This window comes from Mauremys mutica, chromosome 3 (genome assembly GCF_020497125.1).
Source record: "Mauremys mutica isolate MM-2020 ecotype Southern chromosome 3, ASM2049712v1, whole genome shotgun sequence".
Classification (NCBI taxonomy): domain Eukaryota; kingdom Metazoa; phylum Chordata; order Testudines; family Geoemydidae; genus Mauremys; species Mauremys mutica.
This window is the reverse complement of record NC_059074.1, coordinates 104,630,911-104,655,729: the sequence shown is the minus strand read 5'-3', so window position 1 is coordinate 104,655,729 and position 24,819 is coordinate 104,630,911. Positions and strand designations below refer to the sequence as shown.

The 24,819-nt window shown below is 47.5% G+C and overlaps 1 protein-coding gene across 1 annotated transcript; it reads left to right on the top strand.

Annotated features, from left to right (window-relative positions):
- Positions 1-816: 816 nt before the first annotated feature.
- On the top strand, positions 817-10,702 carry IL22RA2 (interleukin 22 receptor subunit alpha 2). Its single transcript, XM_045009296.1, has 6 exons — positions 817-1,339; positions 2,160-2,298; positions 3,505-3,683; positions 6,495-6,664; positions 7,267-7,426; positions 10,512-10,702. The coding sequence occupies exons 1-5, from the start codon at positions 1,246-1,248 to the stop codon at positions 7,420-7,422; spliced, it is 738 nt and encodes a 245-aa protein (XP_044865231.1). The 5' UTR covers positions 817-1,245; the 3' UTR covers positions 7,423-7,426; positions 10,512-10,702.
- Positions 10,703-24,819: the final 14,117 nt, after the last annotated feature.

The window sequence follows — 24,819 nt, the reverse complement described above, 5'->3', positions numbered from 1 at the left end:
CCCTGGGCCCTTTAAATCGCCCCGGGGCTCCTAGCCACCTCTGCAGCTGGTAGCTCTGGGGGTGATTTAAAGGCCCCGGGGCTCCCAGCCACAGCCGGAGCCCTGGGGCCTTTAAATTTTGATTTAAAGGCTCTGCCTCTCCCGGTTGAGGCCCCACCCCTGCCCAAGAGTCCGGTAAGTACCTTTAACTTACTTTCATCCCTAGCCCTAGGACCTTAAAAGAAGGCTCAAGGTGCTTCTAATGGAGGCAGCAATCCGACCCGGAGTCGGCAGAACCCATGCCCACCACCTCACCGGTGCGCACTGCTCCAGTGCCAACAGTCCGTGAGGCAGTGCCGAGGAAGGACCCCAAGGAGCAGGGCCGGTGCAAGAAAGTTTCGTGCCCTAGGCGAAATTTTCACCTTGCGCCACCTCCCCAACCAGCTAACCCTGCCCGCCTCCTGCCCTGCGGCAGCTAACCATGCCCCCACTGCAGCAGCTAACCCCGCCTGGGGAGCCCCCAACTCTGCGGCAGCTAATCCCACCCAGGGAGCCCCCCCCTCATGGAAGCTAACACCGCTCAGGGAGCCCTCCCCAGCGCTCCCCCGCTCCGCCTCCTCCACTGAGTACGCTAGCGCTGCTCTAATTCTCCTCCCCTCCCAGGCTTGCGGCGCCGATTGGAGGAGAATTAGAGTGGGGGCTGTGTGCTCAGCGGAGGAGGCAGAGTGGAGGTGATCTGGGGCAGGGAGCAGTTCCCCTGTGCGCCCCCCCCATTACTGCAGGCGACCCTCCCTGTGCTCGTACCCCCCCCCGTCCCAGCTCACCTCCACTCCACCTCCTCACCTGAGCGGGCTTTTAGGCACCCTCAACCACTAGGCACCCTAGGCAGCCGCCTAGTTCGCCTAGTGGTTGCACCGGCCCTGCCAAGGAGTCATAGTCTCTGGGCGGAGCTGTGGCAGTCCTATCTTCTCAGTCCCCGATGCCACGGAAAAAGAAGAGGCTGGAGAGGGGTCACTCTCCCCGCTCCAAGCCCAAGGAGCCTGGGGCAGGGAGATCCAATTCAGGCCATGTCACCTCGGCTCCTCCACTTCCCAGGGTCTTGTCAACTCCTGTCCCACCCCGGGGCCCACACCTACCCTTGCTAATGGGCGTGTGGGTCTCCAACGAAAGGGGAACTAAATATGGAACAATTATACTTATGAACGACACACACTTCCTTTTTAAAGTAGTGATACATTTGGTTATATATGACCAGGAGCTACAGAGATGCTCTCCATCCATGCAGCTGCTCTTCTAACCATGCTGATTAAACACTACCCCCTGTACTCATTGATACATTTGCTTTGGACTGGTGTAACTGGTAAGTAAACACTTCTAGTTCTTTTGATGTGAAGGTAATGTTGGGTTTCCTTAATGAATCTGGACAAATGACTCAGACAGGATCTCTAGGTGTTTTCACAAATGTATAAAGTTTTGTCATTTCCAAATGTTAGTTGGTTTTATTGTCTGTCAAGGTTCTGAATTAGAAGCTAAGATAAATGTTTCCCATTAAAAATCATTTTATAGCTGTATAATCAGTCACTTTAACTAATGTGTTTTCGTTCATTCTGTTATAATGCTAGTGTCGGAGCCAGAATAGGTAGTCAGCTGTATCACTGAAAGAGGGAAATTGGATGCTTCTGAAGCTTGTTAACTGGTTCAGATTAGCATGAAAATGGTTGCCATCTGACAAATTTTCAGTTTATGTGGCATAAACTGGTAAATTCCAGATCACTTTTTACTGGACAGGAGTTGACATCACAAACTACCACAACAAATGGAACCCTGATTGACCATTAAGATGTTAATATTTTGAACAGGCTTGCAGAGCCTCTCATCCATAGCATGTTTATGGGCACTGCATAAATAATAAATAGTAACAATAATAATCCCTATCGTTTATGGTTGAGACATGTGGGTGGGATGGCATTGGGGAAACTAGAAACTGCTGATGTGAATTGACTTAAAATGCTTCAATTTTCTAGGATGTCAATATGCCCCTTTTACTGGCACTAAATTCACTATTCTGTAAAAGAAAATAATACCAAAAATTACAATTTAACTACTTTAGTTCTGTATGTGTCTAAAACAAATGCTTTCTATCCTTTAGTACTTATTATTTGCAGTTTCTTTTCCTTTAGTTTCAGGAAATCGAGAATTGCAGGAATTAATTAAACCACAAAAGGTCGAATTTCACTCATTAAACTTCAACAATACTTTGCATTGGCAGCCTGGGAGGGCTGCCACAGATGACATCATCTACTTTGTGCAGTACAAAGTGTAAGTACCGTGAGGAACTCCCAGCTCCTGCTTGTCTTTATGTCTGTGATAGCTGGGCTGAGAAATAGAACTGAGCAAGAACTGATTTTTTCCAGTTTACTGTCAGTTCCAAAAAGTCAGGAACAAAAATTGTTTTGGGTTGACCCAAAGGAAATGCTTAGCAAAACCGAAAAGTCAAAGAAAAATTCATTTTGGGTCAAACAAAGTGTCTTGTTTTAATTTTGAGCTTTTCAAATGGCTTTATTATTATTTATTAGTAAAGTAGTGTGCAATTTTGAAACAGTCTATTTGAATGCAAAAATGTTCAAATGAAACATTTTGACTTAAAAAAAACCTGTTGTTTTTCCCCTTCATGACCATTCAATGAAATTGACAAGAATTCACAAAATGTTTCATTGTTGCTGAATCTGCATTTTTCACTGAAAAACTTCACTCTTCTCCTCCTTCCTATGTTCAGGGAATGGCCAGGCTCTGCTACCTCAAAAGAGGCGACTTAGTCAATGGCTACAAGTACCACAAAAGATGATGTCAAGTAACTCCCTGCAATGTGCTGAGCATCTTCATCGCTCATTGTCTCTGGGGTGGAATGTGCTATCTCACTGGCCCACATTTTCAAAAGCAACTAATAATCTTGGGTGCCTCAGTCTTTAGTTGTCCAGTTTTTGAGACACCTTAAAGGGGGTTGGTTATTAGATATACTGAGCTCCTGCCCTCTGGCATATCACATAGTGTCCCACATGGAGGCACCTTAAATCACTAGTCACTTTTGAAACCTTAAGCCACAGTGCCTGGCAATTGGAAGTGAGAAACAAGACTTAATTTGCTGATTGGAAATGCAGGAAGGCTTAGATGGGCAGTTTGACATTTTGCCTCCATGGAAAAATATCTAGTAGGCCACAGCTAGCACCCCTTATCTAGAGGGGGAAAAGTGCCATAGGTTTTTAATGAGAGGAAATGGTCAGCACTTCAGTTTTATGTCTCCTTTAGAGAAATGCAGTAATACACTTTGGAAAGCACCTATGACATCAATTTTTCCTGCAATCAACTGGATGAAAAAACTACTTGCCATGGCAGATCTGAGGATCTGGTGTTTGGGTGCAGCTCAGCAACTGGATATGGAACTATAACATCAGAACCTGCACAACCTTAAACCAATGGTCAGAAATTACCGAAGTCTAAACCTTCTCTCCCTCTCCCTCTCCACAGGTATGGGCAAAGCCTATGGAAAAATAAAGAAGAATGTTGGGGTATTCGTGAAGTTTTTTGTGACCTAACACATCAGACATCTGATATCAGAGAACCTTATTATGGCAGAGTGAAATCTGTTTCAGCTGGAATCCATTCAGATTGGAACACCAGCAGCAGATTTACTCCATGGAGGGAAAGTAAGTCTGAAAGTGTTTAGACATTCTGTATACAGGAATATGGGCTCTCTTTTCAAGGGATGTCTGTTTTTTCCCCACAACTTGTAATTTTGAATAGTCGCTTTATAACTAAAAGTTTAACAAAAGAAAAATTACGATTACATTGCAGACCAAGTTAACATTGTGGTCCTTAAATCTAAGGGTATACCTTTTGTTTCACGTGATGATCCTTTTTGTTCTGAATGCACATTTGTACCCACAGAATGGGTTGATAGAGGTCTGTGCTCTATTGCTTGTGACCGTAATTGTTTGTAGCCTCGGTACTGTAGTCATAGTTGACAGCAAACACAAAAGTGCTGGTGCAAAATTAGAGGTCTTACTGAAGATGCCCTCTACAAGGCTAAATGCTTGTCATCTTTAGCCTTCTACAGGTTTCTATGGTAAGAGATCAGAGGGGTAGCCGTGTTAGTCTGGATCTGTAAAAGCAGTAAAGAGTCCTGTGGCACCTTATAGACTAACAAACGTACTGGAGCATGAGCTTTCGTGGGTGAATACCCACTTCATCGGATGCATGTAGTCGAAGTGGGTATTCACTCACGAAAGCTCATGCTCCAAAACGTCTGTTAGTCTATAAAGTGCCACAGGACTCTTTGCTGCTTTTATGTTAAGAGAATACACATTGTCAAATTGGTTCTCCTCCACGTTGCTGGCTTATTGATCTCCGAGTATGTTAATACCATGAGAAGGATGGGGAAGTTCCTTTTTCTGCCTAAAGAGTGAATTTAGCAAAACTGTGCTGTGTGCTAGCTGGCAGTGGGTACGCTTTGTGCTTGTGGAAGATGCCAACTTCCCTAAAGACTGGACTATATATAACTACCGCTAGCCCGAGCCTACTCACATTCAATGCTTCTGTCTAGCGTGCATTGCTGAGGAAATAGTGAAAATGTTCAACTGCTTGGGGGGAGGCAAGATTCCTAGGTGGCTCTGAACTATGAAGGTCAGTAAAATTCAGTTGCTTTAGCATGCAGGATAAAACAGCTGTGTAGTATTGCTGTACAGTACGCACATGCAATCTGCATCAGGTGGTAGGCGGAAGATATGCTAGCTAAATCAGGGTGTGGCAGATGAGCAACAAAAAGGTGTACGAGTCCCAGAGTGAAGCACGTGTTATCCAGACGTCAGGTGTCAGAACCTTATTCAGAAACAGAGCATTCATAGTCAGACATCTAGGTCTCAGGAATCAGCCATTCTCAAGAAAATTGCTATTGCAAAACAAATACATTATACAAAATTCCACTTAGCTTGAGTACACACGAGTACTAATTAGATGCCTATACATAACTGAGAAACCAGAGCAGGCTGACTCTCTTTAGCTTAAGAAATGGGTATCCTCAAGATAACTAAATGGCCTGGAGCTGGAACAAGCATTCTCATTAGCATTCAATACCCCGGCCAGGTCTGGACAAAGGATCGAGAAAGCCGAGAGGTGGCGGGGGGGGGGGGGGGAATGTGTCCTCCTTAAGCTATGGAAAAAAGGAGCAGAAAGTCAAGAATTATAGGCTGCATGGGAATGTCTACACCAGCACCTGTCACGTGGAAATTCAGTGCTTTCAAGAGCACAGTACATCTTTCACTGAAGGAACAGTCTGTAAAGCTTGGTGTATAGTTGTGATCACCACCCTTTACTGCACTGAAGTCTCTTCTATGTTCTCTTTCCTAATTCCATGCTGAACTTTCTTGCTAATCCATTTCCTCCTACCTGGGGCCAGGGGAACAAGTTTGAAGGGACGTTCATAGCAGATGAACCTTTGTTTTGGCACAGGAGGTTTACAGCTTGTATTTAGAAGTTGGCAAAATGTGTGTATGTGTAACTTTTTTCTTTTGATGGTATATATCCTAGTGATATATACAGAGAAGCAGCCGCAGAAGAGGTGATAGTATGCTTTTCCAGCTCACTTTTGATTGGTACAGTTGATCTCGTGGATCTGTGAGAGTCAGACTTAACAATCCTCATTACAGTGTAAGGGACTGAGGTTTTCTTTAACCATTTACTTGAGATCGAGACTAAGCTTTGTCACAGAGACTAGTATTTTATGGCAGTAGCTGCGGTGATGGAACATGTTCACCTGTCTCACTTTCAAGGGTGGTGGAACAATTTTTACAGTGGGGGGTGCTGAGAGCCACTGAACCAGCTGTAAACTCTGTATATAATGGAAGCCATTTCCAGCCAGGGGATGCTGCAGCACCTCCAGCATCCTTGCTCACCTTCCCCCTCCTACTCCACTCACCCGCCCAGAAAAGAAATAACATTGGGTTGATTCTGCCTTCCCATGTCACTGGAAATTGCACAAGATTTACCCCGTAGCTATTTAAAAACCCAAATGTTTTTCAAATATGTCAAAAGCTCCTGTCCTCACTGAGGACTATGTCCATGGCAAGACAGATGTTTTTAAGGTAGCCATTTTGAATAATCCAAACACACAGACAATTCTGAAAGTCCTAGCTCATGAAAATTCCCTTTTGCTTACAACAAATATACCTTGTGAACAGCAACATGGAATTTTACCAAACTTTCACAAGTTTTCATCTTTTGAGTTGATATTTCTCATGTTTGTAAATTAAAACTTTGGACTATTTAAAAAAAACAACAACCTTAAAAGCAACCCATCAGCTCTAAGTACCGCTTTACTAGCATGATGCCACGATACAAAGATAGTAACATTACAAATTAAATTATTTGGTCTGTTTTTTTCCCAATGGCTTACAATTCAGGACTGTGAGGTAAGCATTAATCAGTTATAATTATTTTCATATTTTTGTTTATTACTCTAGCAAAGATAGGCCCTCCATCAGTAAATGTGACTCCTAGAAACAAATCCATACAATTAAAGCTCCAGGCACCAAATTCACCTTATACAAGGAGAAGAGGCAGCAAGATACCAATGACAAACTATTATGATCTATTATATCGAGTGTTTCTAGTCAACAACATGCTAAATGAAGTAAGTGCACGTTCACGTACACATTGTACGTCTAAAAATTGAATTACATAAGCCTGTGCAAACCCTTCCTGCTTTAACAGAGCCGGCGCTAGACATAAGCAGACTAAGCAATTGCTTAGGGCCCCGAGCAGCTCAAGGGGGCCCCCATTCGCTTTTTCATTTAACGTGAATTATTTAACCAGTTTATTAGTATGTGAGAGTGCAAAAATATTTCTGTGTAGGGCCCTCCGTGGGCTAGCACAGCCTCTGTTTACAATTGAATTAACTCTCCCGATTTGCTTGTGTATAACTAAATTAATCTAGAGGTTTTAGAAAATAATTCATGACTTTATCATTGTATCACAACCGTTATCCTATCCCTTTGTTAGTGTGTTTCAGCTCTTCTTTATCATGCTTAAATGAGCTCTCCGGGGCGGGGCTCTGTCTTTCTAGGTTTTTTAGATGCTACAAGCTAATCAATTATTTTATTTACATACTGTTGTTGGCTCACCGCACATCCTAAACGTGGCTGTACAATGCTGCTGTCCTTAACAAAGCCGAGCCATAGAAATACTTATTACAGGAGCATACTGATTGTGATTTCCCCCTCCCCCCATATGCAGAAAAACAAAATACTGGCGTATGAAGGAACAGACAAAGTTGTTAAAATAGAAGATTTGAAACCTGAAGTCAGCTACTGTGTCGTGGTTACAACCTACTTGCCAGTGCTGGACCGCAGCAGTGTGTACAGCAGTAAGAAATGCACGGTACCCCTATGACATGGTAAGTAAACAAACGAGAAGCTGCATGGGATCCCAGAAGCTAGAGATGGGAAAGACCTACCGGACTACCTAGTCCATGCCCTTGTCAACACAAGATGGAACAAAATGTCATGTGAAACTGCTACTGTATTTGAAACTCAGGCAATATACCCAGAGCTTTCACACACTTCTCTCAAACCTGTGTTGATGTCACAATTGTAAGGGAAGCCAAAGCAGAAGAAATATGGTAGGTACAGGACGTTTAATTAGTTGCTTGTTGACATTAGTGCTTAGATCACCACAGTATCTGCTTTAGGAAAAACCCTCATATAAAGAGATCAGGAATGCCCCTTATTTCCCTGTGTTTAAATATAGATACACAGTATTATTTCCATCAGCTTTGATGGCCTGGAAGTAACAAATAACTCAGACCTGTAACTTAGGGTATGTCTACACTTGCAGATTTTTTGTGCTGTAAGTTTCCCTGGTGATCGGGAACCAGTGAAAGTAAAGCACTAGTTTGTTTACTGAATTTCTCAGGCGTCAGAGAGTGTTTACATTCCATCTGGATGAGAGCAGCGCTCCAGGGCAGCTATCCCCCAATGCAGCTCTCTCAATAGGTCTTGTGGGAAGAGGGGGTGAGCAAAAGGCATTCTGGGTCCCTACTCAGTGGCCCGTGATGCACTGCTGCTTATCCCAGCAGCCCCATTACCTCCTTGTTTCTTAACCCCCTGCTGTCTGGCCTCTTTCCCTGCCACATCTACATGCAGGAATGGATCCTGCACTGCTGTCCACTACTTTGATAGCTGTCACTTGCACATCGCATGTGGCAGTGCAGCTGTTTTTAAACTTGCAAAGAGAGCTGCAGTCAGAGATGCCTGATAAGCTGCCCGAAATGGAAATAAGTAACATGCAATTGCTTTTGGCATTAACTGAGGAGCTGAGCACTGTGGCGCTGGCACTGCACAGCCTCCTCTTCCCAAAAACTGGTCAGGTCCAGTAGCTCAGCATTGCTCCAAGATGGGGATCGTTTGCTATGTGGAGCAGCCATTGTCCCCTGGGCATGCTTAACCCCATGGTCAGCCGATTCCTGCAGGGGCTCGACAGGTTATACCCTCACATCCGTCAGCCGGTCCTTGTCTGAGACCTCAACTTGGTCCTTTCAAGTACCACTACAAAGGTCTTCTCGCAGTTTCACATCAACCAGGACATCTTCCTCACGGTTTTCTACCTTAAACCTCGATTCCAGCAGTAGGGAGCAGAGACTCCACTCTCTGGATGTCCACAGGGCTCTGGCCTTTTATATTGAGAGAATGAAACCGTTCAGAAAGTAAATTCAGCTGTTTGTGGTAGTGGTGGACAGGATGAAAGGTCAGCTGGTTTCATCCCAACGCATCTCATCATGGATCATGTCTTGTATCCGTGAGTTCTACAACCTGGCAGGTGTTCCCGCACTGCCGATCACTGCGCTCTCTACCAGGGCTCAGGCTACATTGACAGCATTCCTGGCTCAGTTTCCCACCCAGGAAACCTGCAGAGCAGTGACGTGGTCTCCATACACACTTTTGCTGCACATTATGCGACTACCCAGCAGGCCAGAGAGAATGCAGCCTTTGGAAGAGCAGTACTCCAGTCAATGGACAGCTCCGATCCCACCTCCTGAACTTGGCTTGGGAGTCACCTGACTGGACATGAACAAGCACTCAAAGAAGGAAAAACGGTTATTCACTTCTTATAACTGTTGTTCTTCGAGATGTGTTGTTCATGTCCATTCCAATACCCACCTTCCTACCACTCTATCGGAGAAGCCAGCAAGAAGGAAATGAAAGGGTGGGGGGTGGGCAGGGCTCGATATTGACCGCCATGAAGGCGTGACTCCAGGAGGCGCCCAGGCCAACCCGATGGATGCTGCTAAGGGAAAAATCTTCCAGCCATTGTGCACACACCTGATTGGAATAGACATGAACAACACATCTCAAAGAACATGTTACGAGAAGTGAGTAACTGGAGGTTTTTTTGCACTTTAAATGGCAAGTGTAGACATGCCCTTAGTGATTGTAAAGCTCTGGCACAATGAGAGGCTATAAAAGTTGTTTGTTATTCAGAGATTTACAAAGCTCCACTCAAACTTCTAACAGTAGTTAGTGTCTGTCTGGGCCCTCCTATGGAACACTTCATACTTTATGTTCTCATTTGTTATATTTCCAAGCCATGTGCTTTATAGGCATCAACTATCAAACTTTCCTTTGCCTAATCTAAAGTGGAGAACAAACTCAGTGACTTTATCTGAAAAACCACAGCAGTAAATCTGTTTTATCCATTTATATGGCCTCCCACCACAGCATGTCGGTGCTTCACAAATGTTAGCGAGAGGGAATTCGTATTAATCCCATTTGACAGGAGCTGTGGCAGAGAGAGATTCAAGGCCTGATCCCAAGTGCACTCAAGTCACTTTCATCAATTGGCTTTGGATCCTGCCTTATATGACTTGCTCAAGGTCACACAGGAAAGGTGTGGAAGTGCCAGGAACTGAACACATATACTCTAAGTGCCATGGCAGTGCCTTAACCCCAAGACTGTCCTTCTTGTCAGTTTCATGTTAGACTGCAGAGTGATAGTCTTCTCAGAAAATTCAGTCAGTGGCATTTTCTACAGAGGCAAATGTGGTACTGAAGAATTTGCTTTCAGTGATGGAGTAGCTGCTTCTATCTGAAAAGCTCCAGCTGTTCCAGGCTGGCATCTTGCGTCACTTGCAGTCTCAGAACTGTTCGGGGGGAAGTTCTGCATACAAAGGAATGCAGGATCTAGGTCCGTGTTGCCATTATCTTTTAGCGACTTACTCTTCCCCTTGAATTGTTATATTATTATGTGGGGTCAGACCAAAGGTCCATCTAGCCCAGTAGCCTGTCTTCTTGGGGCCAATGCCAGGTGCCCCAGAGGGAATGAACAGAACAGGTAATTATCAAGTGATCCATTCCCAGCTTCTGGCAAACAGAGGCTAGGGATAACTGAACACATTGCAAAAAGGGTTAGCTCAGTATCATAAGGGTTGTTGTGTATTTGGCTAACAGTGCTCTGATGACTTTTCCATTCTTTTTTACTCCCAGCATTACAGATAACAGTGGAAGAGGATACACTCAGTGCTTCCTTCTCTATCGGCTCTAGTGGTCAAGTGGACTCCTGTATTTTTGAACATTTGCAAGTCTACATTCAAATGCCTTTAAAATAACCAATGGACTCTGATGCTTCACCAAATCAAATTAATGTAACATTAAGCACGGGAAATAAAATCTTTACTTATCACATCTTAAAACGTATTCAACTTATACATTCTTGCCATGTACAGCATAAATCATTTCATTGGAAACCTTTTAATATGTTTGAGATCCTCTGGCGGTTGAAAATATGCAGGAGGATCATATCTAGAATTCGTTTTTCTTTGAGTCTTGGAATTAAAAAAAAGTTTCAATTCTTTATTTCTATATCTACACTACACATCACAAGCAGCAGCGTGTAGATAGTTACATGCTGCAGTGACAGGCTCTGGGAGCGGGGAAAGGCTTCAGCAGCTCAGCACTGCCAGAGCTGTTCACTGTAGGGAGGAAAGGCTCCGGATGGTGGGACACAGCAAGGAAACCCCTGTGATGTTACACCCCAAATGCTGCCTCCCACCTCTGGAGCCCTTCCCTGCTGCAGGGAAAGACTCCAGCAGTGAGAAATGTCTATGACAGAGGGGAAAGGCTCTGGAGGGGGGGGTTGTGATGGGTTCCTCCCAGGGTGTCACCTGGGAGGAACCCATCACAACCCCCCCTCCAGAGCCTGCACCCCCTTGCCCCCCAGAGCCTAGCCATAGGTCACCTTGAGAGCCCAGACACCTATACCCTCTCACCCAGAGCCCAGCCACGGGGCACCCCCTGAGCCCAGCCACAGGGCACCCTCAGAACCCAACCACAGGGCACCCCCAGGCCCACGCACCCCCTTCCCTCCAAAGCCCAGTCACAGGGCACCCCCAGAGCCCATGCAACCCCCTCCCCCCCAGAGTCCCAGCCACAGGGCACCCCAAAAGCCCACGCACCCCTCTCCCTCCCCAGAGCCCATGCATCCCCTCCCTGCCAGACCAGCCATGGGGCACACCCAGACACCCATACCTTCCTCCCCTCAGAGGCTTTACTCCCACCAGCTTCTTCACTGTCCAACCAGGGATGCGGTGCACTGCGGCCCTGCCTTTCCTCACCCTTTGCCACAGTTGGGTCTCCCGGGCCCTCTCCCATCTCCGGGCAGATGAGGATCAAGCCAGGCAGCCAGAATGTGCAGTCTCCATCCCCGCCGGGCTGGGTGCTCTGCTCACTGTGAGCTGGAGAGCTGGACTCTGTGATGTCCAGCAGCCCCTAGTGGCTGCCAGCAGCTCTGCAGCCCCAATTCTGCAGGGGGAAACATGAAATTCTGCATTGCGCAATGGCACAGAATCCCCCCAGAAGTAAACAGTTGCATCCTAGCAGAACAATGTAAATAACAAAATACAACCGCTAGAGGAAAATGTGTGCTGTTTTTAAAAACACACCGGGTATGTCTACACTTCATGCTTTCTTTGGCAGCATGTAGCATACTACCCCCCGCCCCCAGTTCAGGCATAAATAGCAGTAAAGCCAGCAAGGCACCGCTCAGGCAAGCAAAGACACACCTGCAGGATGTGGGTATGTACCCGGGTTGGCACCCTTCATGGCTCTTTACTCACCCAAGCAGTGCCTCCCTCTCTACACTGCTTTTTTTTTTAGCAGTGTTGTGTCCCACTGCCTGAGCCTTCCCCTTCCACAGGGAAAGGCTCTGGCAGGGGGGCGGTTTCCACACTTCCTTCCCCACCCCCCCTTCAAGCCTTTCTTCTGCACAATGAAAGGTTCCAGCAGTGGGGAGCTGCTGAAGCCTTTTCCCACTGCTGGAGTCTTTCACTGACAGCATGTGGAGGTACACACAGCAGTGTGGATGCAGCTTGCTTTTCGCGGCAGCATGTACCTCCACATACACTACACACTGCCAACACTGGTGTGTAGTGCAGGGGTAGCCACACAGTCTCCCTTTCTCTTACCTCCCCCCCACTATCCCATCCCCACCAAGGCATATGTGAATAACATAGCTGCAGTCGATGTACCTTAGGTTGAGTTACTGCGGGATCTACACTGCAGGGGGTTGATGGGAGACACTCTCCCATCGACTTACCTTACTCTTCTCATTGGGGGTAGAGTACAGGGGTCGACTGGAGAGCGATCTTCTGTCAATTTGGCAGGCCTTCACTAGACCTGCTAAACTGACCACCGATGGATCGATCTCAGCGCATCAATCCCGGCTGTAGTGTAGACATAGCATTTGTGTTAGCAAAGCCAACCTATGACTGGGTAGGAGCTAAGTGACCAAACCCACTGAAATGTGAGCTAATCCAAAAGTCATAAAGGAACCACCCCCTCGTTCTATAAATGACAGCTAGGTAGGACAAAGAGGATGTTTGTAAAGGTGGGTGAGACTCATGGTAAACCAGCATCTGAATCACCATCCACAAGACTTGCTTCCTCTCAGTCTAAGAAATCAGTTTCTATTGATCTTCATGCTCAGCAGGGAAAAAGATTTCCAGCCTTGAATCTCACTCAATGCCCTTTAGGTGCGGTGGGGTGGAGAAGGGAAGTGACTTGTAGTTCTGTGAAAACTGGAACAAAGGATCTTCTATCTAACCCCCACTGCATCACCAGTTACCGTAAATTAGATGAAAGGAATTGGCAGCAAGGTATCATGTAAAAGTGATATAAAATGGTTCGTTATTAATGTATCCGGTTACTCAACCACATTTACTGCAATTTACATAAGAGTTATAATTTAAAGTGAATTGGTTCAGTCTGAACAAAACAATCCAAATGTATAAAAATGTGAAATTTTTTCATGTTACAGTCGAACCCATTTATCTCGACCTCGGTTAACTTGCCAATCCTATTAACTCGAGGTTTTACAAGTGGAACCGCCAAACTCCCTTTTTATCTTATGGGCTTCTCATCCGTTATGTCGATTTGCCCAACCCTAATATCTCGAGCCCGGCTCCCCGCGTCCCCAGCCGCCCGCTCCCTGGCTCTCCAGTCGCGCGGTTCCCCAGCCGCCCGCTCCCCGCGTCCCCAGCCGCCCGCCCGCCCCCGCATACCCGGTCCCTGCCCGTCCCCGCCCGCCCGGCCCCGCATACCCGGTCCCTGCCCGTCCCTGCCAGCCCGGGCCCGCATACCCGGTCCCTGCCCGTCCCCGCCCGGCCCCGCATACCTAGTCCCCGCTTTGCCTGCCGCCTGCCCGCCAGGCTCCGCTTCGCGGGTCCCTGCTTTGCCGCCCGCCCCTCCGCCCGGCTTCGCTTCGCCGCCCGCCCGCCCGGGCCCGCATACCCGGTCCCTGCCCGTCCCCGCCCGGCCCCGCATACCTGGTCCCCGCTTTGCCTGCCGCCTGCCCGCCTGGCTCCGCTTTGCCGGTCCCTGCTTTGCCGCCCGCCCCTCCGCCCGGCTTCGCTTCGCCGCCCGCCCGGCCCCGCATACCCGGTCCCTGCCCATCCCCGCCAGCCCGTCCCCGCATACCTGGTCCCCGCTTTGCCTGCCGCCTGCCCGCCCGGCTCCGCTTCGCCGGTCCCCGCTTTGCCGCCCGCCCCTCCGCCCGGCTTCGCTTCGCCGCCCTCCCGCCCCGGCATACCCGGTCCCTGCCCGTGCCCGCCCGCCCGGCCCCGTATACCCGGTCCCTGCCCGTCCCCGCCGCCCGGCCCCGCATACCCGGTCCCTGCCCGTCCCCGCCCGCCCGCCCGGCCCCGCATACCCGGTCCCTGCCCGTCCCCGCCCGCCCGCCCCGCTTACCCGGTCCCCGCTTCGCCTGCCGCCCGGCCCGCTTACCCGGTCCCGCTTCGCCTGCCGCCCGGCCCGCTTACCGGGTCCCGCTTCTTTGGCTGCCCGGCTCCGGGTCCCCGTCCACGGCCGCCCGGCCCCGCTTCCCCGTCCCGCTTCGCCGGATCCAGCCACGTGCAGGCACAGCGGTAAGGGGGCAAGGAGGGGGTGTTGGAGAGAGGGCAGGGGAGTTCAGGGGTGGGGGGGTGGATAGGGGTTTATCTCGATCATCGGTTATCTGGACTATTTTTGGCAAACCCCTAGGCCGGCGAGATAACAGGGTTCAACTGTATATTTAGCATTTATATTGTACTGGTCCATGTATGTACAAAGCACCATCCAAACCTTGATTGAGCCATCCTGGAGGATATTGTATTTAGATTTAAAAAAAATATGTCAGAGGTAATCCATCTAGGCTAGGATCGGGTCAAGGTGGCACGTCAAGGCCAGAGAAAAGGATGATGCACATGGGTGGCAGGTATAATAGGCAAGGGGAGGCGGTGCCTCCCCTAGCACAGCCGTCCCTGCTGCCCAACACCTGGATCGTGGTACCCTTTGTCAAAGTCAGACTCGGGACTCACAATTTGTCAGACCACTCTGTTTTATTAGCACAGCGCTCTGCTAATACACCCAGATAATGTGAGTACCATGCAAGACACAAACTATCTTATTTATACAAATAAAAAGGCGCAAACTTAACAAGATAACAAAGGAAGTAGAATCTGATAAGTTTACCTGGGCTAGACATGCATATCTTATTTCCTTACTAACTATTATCGCTCTCCTGTTAATGTTCCACTATTAGCTTAAGTGGACTCATTGTTTATGTCTTAATGTATCTTTTCCTGACACCTGTATTTCAACATTCCTTATTTCTGCTTAAAGGTACATACAGCTTTTCTTTAATCCAGTCTTATTTTTACAATATAATTCATTCTACTTTCACACCTGCCCCCCTCCTGCCTCTTCCCCTCCCTGCTCTGACCCTTCCTGGAGGCTCCCACAGCCTGCTGCTGCTGCTTCTGCCGCCTGGTGAGTCTTCCTTCTCTCCTCTCTTCCACTCCACCCTCTTCCATTTAGGAGGCTTCTGCAGCTGCTGGCACATCCCTCTTCCTCACCCCCCATCCCTGCGAGGCTTGGTGTGTGCATGTGTGAGGATGGGAGCGGCGGGGAGAGAGTGAGGAGCGGAGGGGATTCCTGAGTAACTTTACAAAGTGGAAAAGCCTTCCAGACCTAGGGTGACCAGACGTCCCAGTTTTATCGGGACTGTCCCGATATTTACTTGTTTGTCCCATGTCCAGACCGATGTTCGGTCGGGATGAGAATTGTCCTGGTATTTTGCACTCCAGCGCACAGGTGGCAGGGGCTCATGCCCCCAACTCAGCCCCAGCCCCACCCTGACTCCGCCCCCTCCCTGCCCCATTGGATCCCTCCCCAAATCCCTGCCCTGGCCCCACCTCTTCCCCAAGCACGCCACATTCCTCCTCCTCCCCACTCCCTCCCAGGCTTGCACGAATCAGCTGTATGGCGGCACAAGCACTGGCGGGGGAGGGAGGAGAAGCAGGACGTGGCAGCCCACTCAGGGGAGGCGGAGGTGAGCTGGTGCATGGGGCGGGCAGCTGCCGGTGGGTGCTCAGCCCTCACCAATTTTTCCTATGCTCCGGTGGCTTTTTTCTTTTTTTTTGCTCCGCCGGTGACCCCCCCCCGTGTCCCAATATTTCATGTCTCTCATCTGGTCACCCTATCCAGACCAGAGACCTAATAGCAGCTCACTGAAACTGTTAAATGGTGTTATTACCACTTAAATGGCTCTTTAATTGGCATTTGCCAATCCCCAGGAAGCCTTTTGGCCACATTCAGCAGGCTTTTATATTGTAGGAAAAATATGTTATGGGGTTAAAAACAGTTTCCAAGAGAGCCATCAGTTATTCTCTGTACCAGGCAGAAGTATTTTTCACTAAGCTCGCTCAAGGAGGAGCTGACATAACCAGTGAGTTTATTTCTTGATCTAGTGGTTTTATTCAAACCCAGTTTAAGTAAACGAGTCAGGCAGGGAATTCCATGTTAGAAAGGCGATTAAACTACTGCCCTAATGCAGGCTGTCAATGACAAACACTTTTTCAAAAGGAGAGATTAGGCTTCAGGTTGGTGCAGGTAGCCTGGCTTTTTGTCTCCCTCTATACAGCACACACCAAACTCCCTGCCATGCAGAGGAGCATCTATCTGGCAATTGAGCAATACCTGTTCAGTTCCCTTGGAGAATGTTATTAGTGCTTTAAGGTGAAAAGGGGGACGGGTCTCACGGGGGAGGGGAGCAGCGGCAGGGTGAGGAGATGGCGAGCAAGCTACACAGAAGTTGTGGGGGTCTCATGGCTGTGAGAAGGCGAGCAGCAGATGGGCAAGCAGCAATTGGGCAGGGGAGGAGGTGAGCGGAGGGGGGACCTCACAAGGGGGGTGAACAGGTGAGCAGCAAGTCAGCAATGGGCAGAGGCAGAGCCTGGGGCAGAGCAGGGGTGGAGTGGGGCTGTGGTGGAAGAGGCAGGACCAGGGGCTCGCCTCCCCAAGGGGAAGTTTCACCCACCACCCATGATGATGCAGTAACTGAGATGATGAGAGTCTGAAGGAGAGTTTTAGCTGTGTGCCATATCTTAGAGATGTTCTGCAGAAAGAGTTTGCAAGATTTAGACACATTATTTGTGTATTAATTTTGTTCAAATTCCAAAAATAGAAATCATACATTAAAAAATCTACTTGATCCTGGTATAAGGCTGTCTGTCATTTTTTTCCACTGAAATGACCTCCCATACTTTACTTTTCCATACCACTAATACTGGGGTCTCTCTCCTTTTCCAAAAACCAGCTATTAACACCTCTGGCTGCTGGTAGCAATTGACTCATGAAGTATCAGTAACCAATTAGTACATCATAGAGAGTTTGAACACTGATTTTCATTATATGCATACCTAGTTCTTTGATTAATTGATTTGAAGCTGTCTAGCTCTGCACACACGGCTAATCTATATCTCCATGTCTTTTCTACCACTGTTCCCCTCATTTCTTCCAATTGTTTTACACCTACAGGCTGCACTAGTTCTTAAACTAAACTGAGCTCTTGGGGCAGCAAGGTCTCTAATGCAGTGTTTCTACAGCACCTGGCACAATGGAGGTCTCAGTTCCGATGGGACCATCTGGGTGCTAATATAATGTTTGTGCAAATAATAATGGTTGTCTAATAAAAAGTGTAGGTTTATTATTAACCATCTCTGGTCCATCCTATCTACTCATATAGGCCCTTCTACAAATTTCCTGTAAGGGCACTTTGCAAGAGTCAAAAACATAACTCTGAAGTACAATGTTTTGAGACTTTTTGTCCCCTTCCATTGATATTTCTTGCCGGCATACAAGACTCTCTACATCTGTCGCGCTTGATCTAAGATGAACAATAATTCTAGTGTGAAATCTGAAAAACAGACTTGCTGCTTTTAAACCAAACACACTGGTAGAAGCCTCTAGGCACTACAGCAATATAACTGATTAATTATAACGCATAGCCATAGTGGCCTCTTGAGAGATGGGGATTCATGCAGTTTAGAGACCTATCTATGGTATCTGGATGGGGAGTCTGTGATAGGATCATGCAACCAGGCTATCCAGAAAGCAATGGCTACTTCATCCACCCCATCCCCTTTCCCCCGGGCTATGTTAAGAATGATCAAGTTATGCTAGATATTTCTTACATGCCAAATCTTTCCTTCCCTTATATAAAAATATAGGTATATTTCACATCTGCTGCCAACATGAAGGTTACTAAGATAGCCTTTTCACCAAGTTCCATCAGTCATTTTCACCTCAGTCGCAGAGACAAATTCTTGGCCATTTCAGCTTCAAGAGCAACTGACCAGATTGTTGCCAGTGGTTGGGTTCAGTAGAAACACTCTCACAATGGGAATGTACCTCTTCAGCTGCTCCATGTTAAGCAGCAGGACAAGATCAGCAATGTAGATATTCATAACCAAACCCACCAGCCACCTCCATCCACAGTGTCACAGCTTTGGCAGCTTTCTTGTTATGGGCACATTATTAGGATGGAAGCCCAATGAATTACAAAGTGCATTGACTAAGGAATACAAGTCGGCAATCACGTGGGAGCTAAAAGCTTTGGTAACGCCACAAGATCACCAATGACAGACAAACTGAATATCTAGCCAGACTGTATTAAGGACCTAACTAGAGGCAGATCCGCGTGATGCTCTATCTCGAAGGAGGCCTTGATTTGGGATTTGCCTTGATGATGGTATTCATTTGTATTGAACAGATCCCATAGTGCTAAAGGCCATAGGCCCCTATGCATGTAGGTAGGTAGGTAGATAGTCAAACACAGGATCCTATCTATCTTTCTCCAAAGAGCATACAGTCTTAAAAATTACACTAGTACCTAAAGTGTTCAGGCCTGAGTAGAAATGGAGTAAGGATTTTGGATATGGCCCTAATAAGAAGTTGGAAATATCAGATTAGAAAAAAAATTTTTTTTGTTGAACATTAAAATCGCGTTAGCAGACTAGAAATGAAGAGGTTTGGCCAGCAATACTTACACTGTAACCAAGAGTCACTTCCTTAACTATAAGGCAGGTTTACTGAAAGTTGAAACAGTATTTGCAAGGACTTCTTCCAGTCTGAGAATGCCATTATTTATGGTCACCAACCCCGTAATGCCCTGCAAAAGGCAAAGTTCTCCTTCCATTTGTAATGTACATTTCCTTCCAGCTCCACTCTAAAAAGCACTTTTACTGGGACAGTGTTTGGTAAAATTGCTGGCGGCATATTCCCCCCCACCCCCAAACAATGATAATGATACAGTCCCATGATGCACTCTGTGGCAGATGCAGTGAGTCAGGCTCATGCAGAGACATGCGCTATGCAGTTCCTGGAACCAACCAAGTGAATCTTGCACACTGCTTTAAGATGTCCCCCAGAAAGTTTTGGTAAAATTCTCATTTACTTACGACTTGTCTACACTAAAAAATTAAATCTACTTTATCTAATTCGACCTTGAGCTGCCGAATTAATTAAGTCAACTGTGCATGGCCACATCATGCTCATTGTCTCGATGGAGTGCGTCCTCACTAGCAGTGCCTGCATTGATGCACAAAGCAGTGCATTGTGGGTAGCTATCCCAAAGTGCAACTTGCCGCAGTGTGTTTTGGGAAGTTTGTGCACAGCCTCATGGGACCAAAACATTGCCACAAGGGAGAATGGGAGCATTGCGTCGGCATCCCATGATGCACTGTGCTCCCTCCTTAATATGAACGGCAAAAAACCCAGTGATTTTCGCGCCTTAAAACCGCCATGCATACACTGTAACCCCAGAAGCATGGAGCCTGCTCAGTTGTGCACTTTTGTTGTGAGCATCTCAAACCTCATGCCTTCTCCTGCTGTTTTTCTAGAGCCGAAATAGGGTCTGCTGCATGGAACATAGCGATGTCCTGCTGCAACCCATTGAAAAAAACAATTTACAGTTGCTGCTGGCAGTCACAGAGCAGCTGCACTCTGTTGAGGGAGGGCGCGCTGTTTCTGGTCCCATGAAACAAGCACTGACTGGTGGGACTGCATCGTTTTGCAGGTATGAGATGACGAGCAGTGGCTGCAGAACTTTCAAATGCAGAAGGCCACCTTCCAGGAACTTTCTGCAGAGCTTTCCCCTGCCCTGCAGTTCAGCAACACAAAAACGAGAGCTTCTCTGACAGTGGAGAAGCGAGTGGCGATCACTATTTGGAAGCTTGCAACGCCAAACAGTTACCAGTCAGTGGGGAATCAATTTGGAGCAGGTAAATCAACCGTGGGAGCTGCTGTGCTCCAAGTGTGCAAGGCCATTAATCAACTTCTGCTACGAAGGGTAGTGAGTTTGAGAAATGTGCAGGGCATAGTGGATGGTTTTGGCACAAAGGGGTTCCCTAATTGTGGTGGGGTGATAGATGGCATGCATATCCCCATCCTGGCACCAAAGAGTACATAAACTGAAAGGGATACTTTTCAATGGTGCTGCAAGCACTGATGGATCACAGGGGGCTTTTCACAGACATCAACATAGGAAGGTCGGGAAAAGTTCATGGCGCACACATCGTTAGGAACTCAGGTATGTTCAAAAAGCTGCAATCCAGGACTTTCTTTCCAGACCACAGAATGAACATTGATGACATTGAGATGCCTATAGTTATCCTGGGGGACCTAGCCTACCCCTTGCTCCCATGGCTCATGAAGCCATAAACCAGCCATCTGGACAGTAGTAAGGAACGGTTCAACTATAGGCTCAACAAGTGCAGAATAGTGGTTGAATGTGCCTTTGGTTGATTGAAAGGGCGCTGGAGAAGTCTAGTAACCAGGTTGGACTTTAGTGAGGAGAACATCCCCATGGTTATAGCTGCCGGCTGTGTGCTCCAAAATATTTGTGGGGAAAAAAGGGGAGGAAATTTTCTGCAAGGGTGGGCAGTTGAGACAGATCACATGGCAGCCATTTTTGAGCAGCCAGACACCAGGGAAATAAGAAGAGCACAGCAAGGGGCACTGCTTATCCGCAAGGCTTTGAAATAATAATGAGTCACAGTAACGTGAGCTGCTTGTCTGCACTGTGCTTTCCCAAACCTTCACCTGGCTTGTATCATTGTCCCTGTGAAGCCAACCCCCGGCCAAGGCCACTGCTTCTACTCAATAAAGAACATTTATTTCTCAAATCTATTTACTTTATTTAACAAACATCAGTAAAGAGGGAAAATAGAAAAAAAAATAACCTTGGGGAAAAGGGGTTGTAAAGTTGAAATAGGAGAAACATTTTCAGCTGTGTAAGTAACACTGCATTCCAGACCATCAAAGGTCTGTGAATGGGCACCTTCTGTTCCTTGTACCCTCCCCCTGAGTTAAGTGAAAGGTATAATGGACTTTTCTCCCACACCTCGTAGAACTCTTGGGGAAGGGTGATTCTGCGCCAGGCGATGCTGGCTAGCTGTCCCCCATGGTCTGCAAAGGGACTCTACCCTCCTGCTTCTGTTCCTGCAGTTCAACCAGATGCCTCAACATATCTGATTGGTCCCTCATAATCCGAAGCATCTCATCCTGCACTGCACGCTCTCGCTCATTGGAAGCTTTCTTACTCTCCACGTCTAACTTCTCGAACAGTGAAATCCTCCACGCTTTCAACTCTGTGTCAGCTGTTCCAGAGGCATTCATTATCTGTCCTCCCGCATTCTCTTTCTCCTCCTCCTAATCAGCGAAAGTCTGCTTTCAGGTGTTGATGACACGCTGAAGAACACATTTTCAGCTGTGAGTCATGGGAAAAAATAAAGGAGCCATTGTACAGGAATAAAATGTCTCCATAGCAAGGCCGTTTCCATTTAAAAAAAAAGTATTACACTAGGTGCAAGCCATAACATAATCAGAATCCGCAACCGTTTTGCTACTCCAGCCATGGTGAGCAGGCCCCCCCAGGTCATGGGTGACCGCACTTTTAATGAAGTTTATGGCAGGCTCATGGCAGCAGCTCGTTGTAGAACCAGCATGTGTGGGGTTCAGCACCAGAATGACTGTTTGCCTCCCTTGCCTTCTGGTACGCTTGGCGAAGTTCTTTTATTTTCATACAGCACTGCTGTGTGTCCCTCGTGTAGCCCTTCTCCCCCATTCCACAACCGATCTTTGCATAGATGTCAGCATTTCTTCTGCTGGATCGGAGCTCTGCCTGCACAGACTCTTCTCCCCACACAGCGATGAGATCCACCACCTCCTGTGCAGAACAGGCTGGAGCACGTTTGGGGCATGTAGGCTCCATGATCAGCTGTGCTCAAGCTGGCATGCTCCCAATGCTGATCAAACAGGAAATGGGAAATCCAAAATTCCCGGGGCTTTAGCAGGGGAGGGGCTGTTTCCTGTGTGCCTGGCTGCAGTGCAACAGAGTTACGAATGATCTCCAGAGCGGTCACAGATGAGCATTGTGGGACAACACCTGGAGGCTAATTAAGTCGAATTCCACAACACTGCATCTGCACTACCTCACAATCAACCCATGAAAATTGAACAAAGTGCTACTCCTCTCGCAGAGGTGAATTACAGAAGTCGACATTAGAGGTGACTTAGGTCGGCATAAAAGACCCAGTAGTGTAGACACATACATTAACAGGTCAACTTAAGAAGGCTTCCTTCAACCTCACTTTTTAGTGTAGGCCAGGCCTTAGTGCCTTATGCCCCCGCATCAAGTCCTTCTGCTTTTGCTCTTCAGGATGATTACCCCAGACTATGGCCTGGAAGTACAACTGCTTCTTCTTTTTGGCCAGCACTGCAAATGCACCGCAGGATTACTGGCTTGCATGCTGTGGCTGCCCTTTCCTATATGTGGGTGTAGGAAGAATGCCCACAATGTCAGTATTTGTGTGGATCCATCTACCACTACTACATCTGCACCTGATCTGCTTGCTGCATGGACCCCTCTGATTTTGTAATCTTAGGTATTTCTACAGCATGAATTACTTCAGTTTCTGCCAATTGTTAAAATCTCTATCAAAATAATTCTGGGAAAATTTACAAACATCCTCTGTTTCAGGGAATATCAGTTAAATGGCTCCTCGTCTCGAGGCATCTAAATGAGGTGAGTGGATGGGATGAGGTAGCATTACAAAAAAACTTAGCATTGTACCCCCAAGCTACAAGCCTTTTTGGCACAGCTCTTTGAATTTTATGGAATATTCGTAGTGTTAGACATGTCCTGTTTCAAACACCTTACCTGACTATTTGTCCAAACCCTTTAACTCAGCAATGCAACTGAACATCTTGGTGATGTGAAATAAATATTTAGACTTTTAGGATTTTATACAAATTGAGCACTCATTAGCACTCCTCTAATGTTAAGGACAAAACCAGAAAAGGAACAATAAAGGACATTTCCTTTCTATGTGTTACCCTAATACTCTTACAGAGTTCGGCAACAGTGCATCTCATCTCATTGTATAAGACAACGCCTCCTTGTTTTCACTGTCAGCCAGTGCTGCATTATTTAAAAATAGGGGACTTAAGAATAAGGCTCTGAAAACTCTGATAGAGTGACAGCAACAGACCAGATGCTCCAGCTTTATAAATTAAGAGATTATGCATAGCCAACATATAAATGCTCTGTTTTTATATTGTGCCATGATCCTTAGTGTTTATCATATGGTCTAGCATCTGGTCAATCCTGTCCACACCTCCCATATATCTATTCTTATGAGGCATGGACTTGGGGTTTATTTACATGCACAACTTTACCTAAGCTGGTAACTGTTCCTATGGTCTCATCTTGTGTTGTGAGGTGATGCTATGTTTTTTTGCATCACAGCTATCAGTTCCTTAAAGTTGCAAGCAGATGTTCCATGGAGCAGGAGTTCCATATAGTGGGGTGAGTCATTGTAGATAGAGGTTTTTCAGTGGGGCTCACTGTTGTCTCACACTATGCTTTGAACAAAGAAATGCAGCTGTCAAAATTGCTTTAAAAAAAATGAGAGCCAGAGTTTGCCACAAAGAAAGCAGGATACAAACCAATAATGTTTGTGCACAGATGTCGAGAGACAGAAATGGTACCTGTATTCATCTTTCAGAAAATTTACAGCATCGCGTGGAATTCATGTTCAGAGATTTTTTGTCATTCGATTCCCCACAGAAGCAGTGTGACAACTTAATTCTACATAGAATTGCCATGTCTTGCAATTTTATTGTGAGTCTCATCATATTTGGTGGTTCTCTTAAAGCTTGGCTCCTGGAGACATACGATTATGTCAGAATCTCTGCTTTCATTTAAAGAAAGTCTCTAGTCCTCATGATAGCAGAGAAAAGCTCAAACAGGTTACCCCCATAAATGCTCTAAAACAGTGGTCACTAACCGGTCGATCGCAATCTCCAGCTGCGCAGTGTGGCTGCCTTTAAGACACCCTGCCTGCCCCGGCCCCACCCCGCTCCTGGAAGTGGCCAGCACAGTCCCGCGGCCCCGGGAGCAGGGGTCTCCCTTGCACACTGCTCCTGCCTGTAAGCACCGCCCCTGCAGTTCCCATTGGCCGGGAATGGGGAGCTGTGGCCAATGGGAGCTGCGGGGGTGGTGCCCGCAGAGAGGGGCAGTGCACCGAGCCATGTGCCACCCCCCCCATCTGGGGCCGCAGGGGCGTGTTGGCCCTTTCCAGGAGTGGCATGGGGCCAAGGTAGACAGGGAGCCTGCCTTAGTGGCAGCCACACTGCACTGCCAACTGGGAGCCGCTGGAGGTAACTGCTGCCCGGTAGGAGGCCACACACCAAGTCCCAGCCCTGAGCCCCCTCCCAGAGTCAGCACCCCATACTCCCTCCTGCACCCCAAACCCCAGCCCCAGGCTCAGCCCAGAGCCCCCTCCCACACTGTGAACCCCTTTGGCCCCAGGCCAGAGCCTCCACCCCCTCCCGAACCCCAGGAGGAGAGCGAGTGATGGGGGTGGGAGGGAGGGAGTGGGGCGGGGCCTCAGGGAAGGGATGGGGTAGATCTTGATTT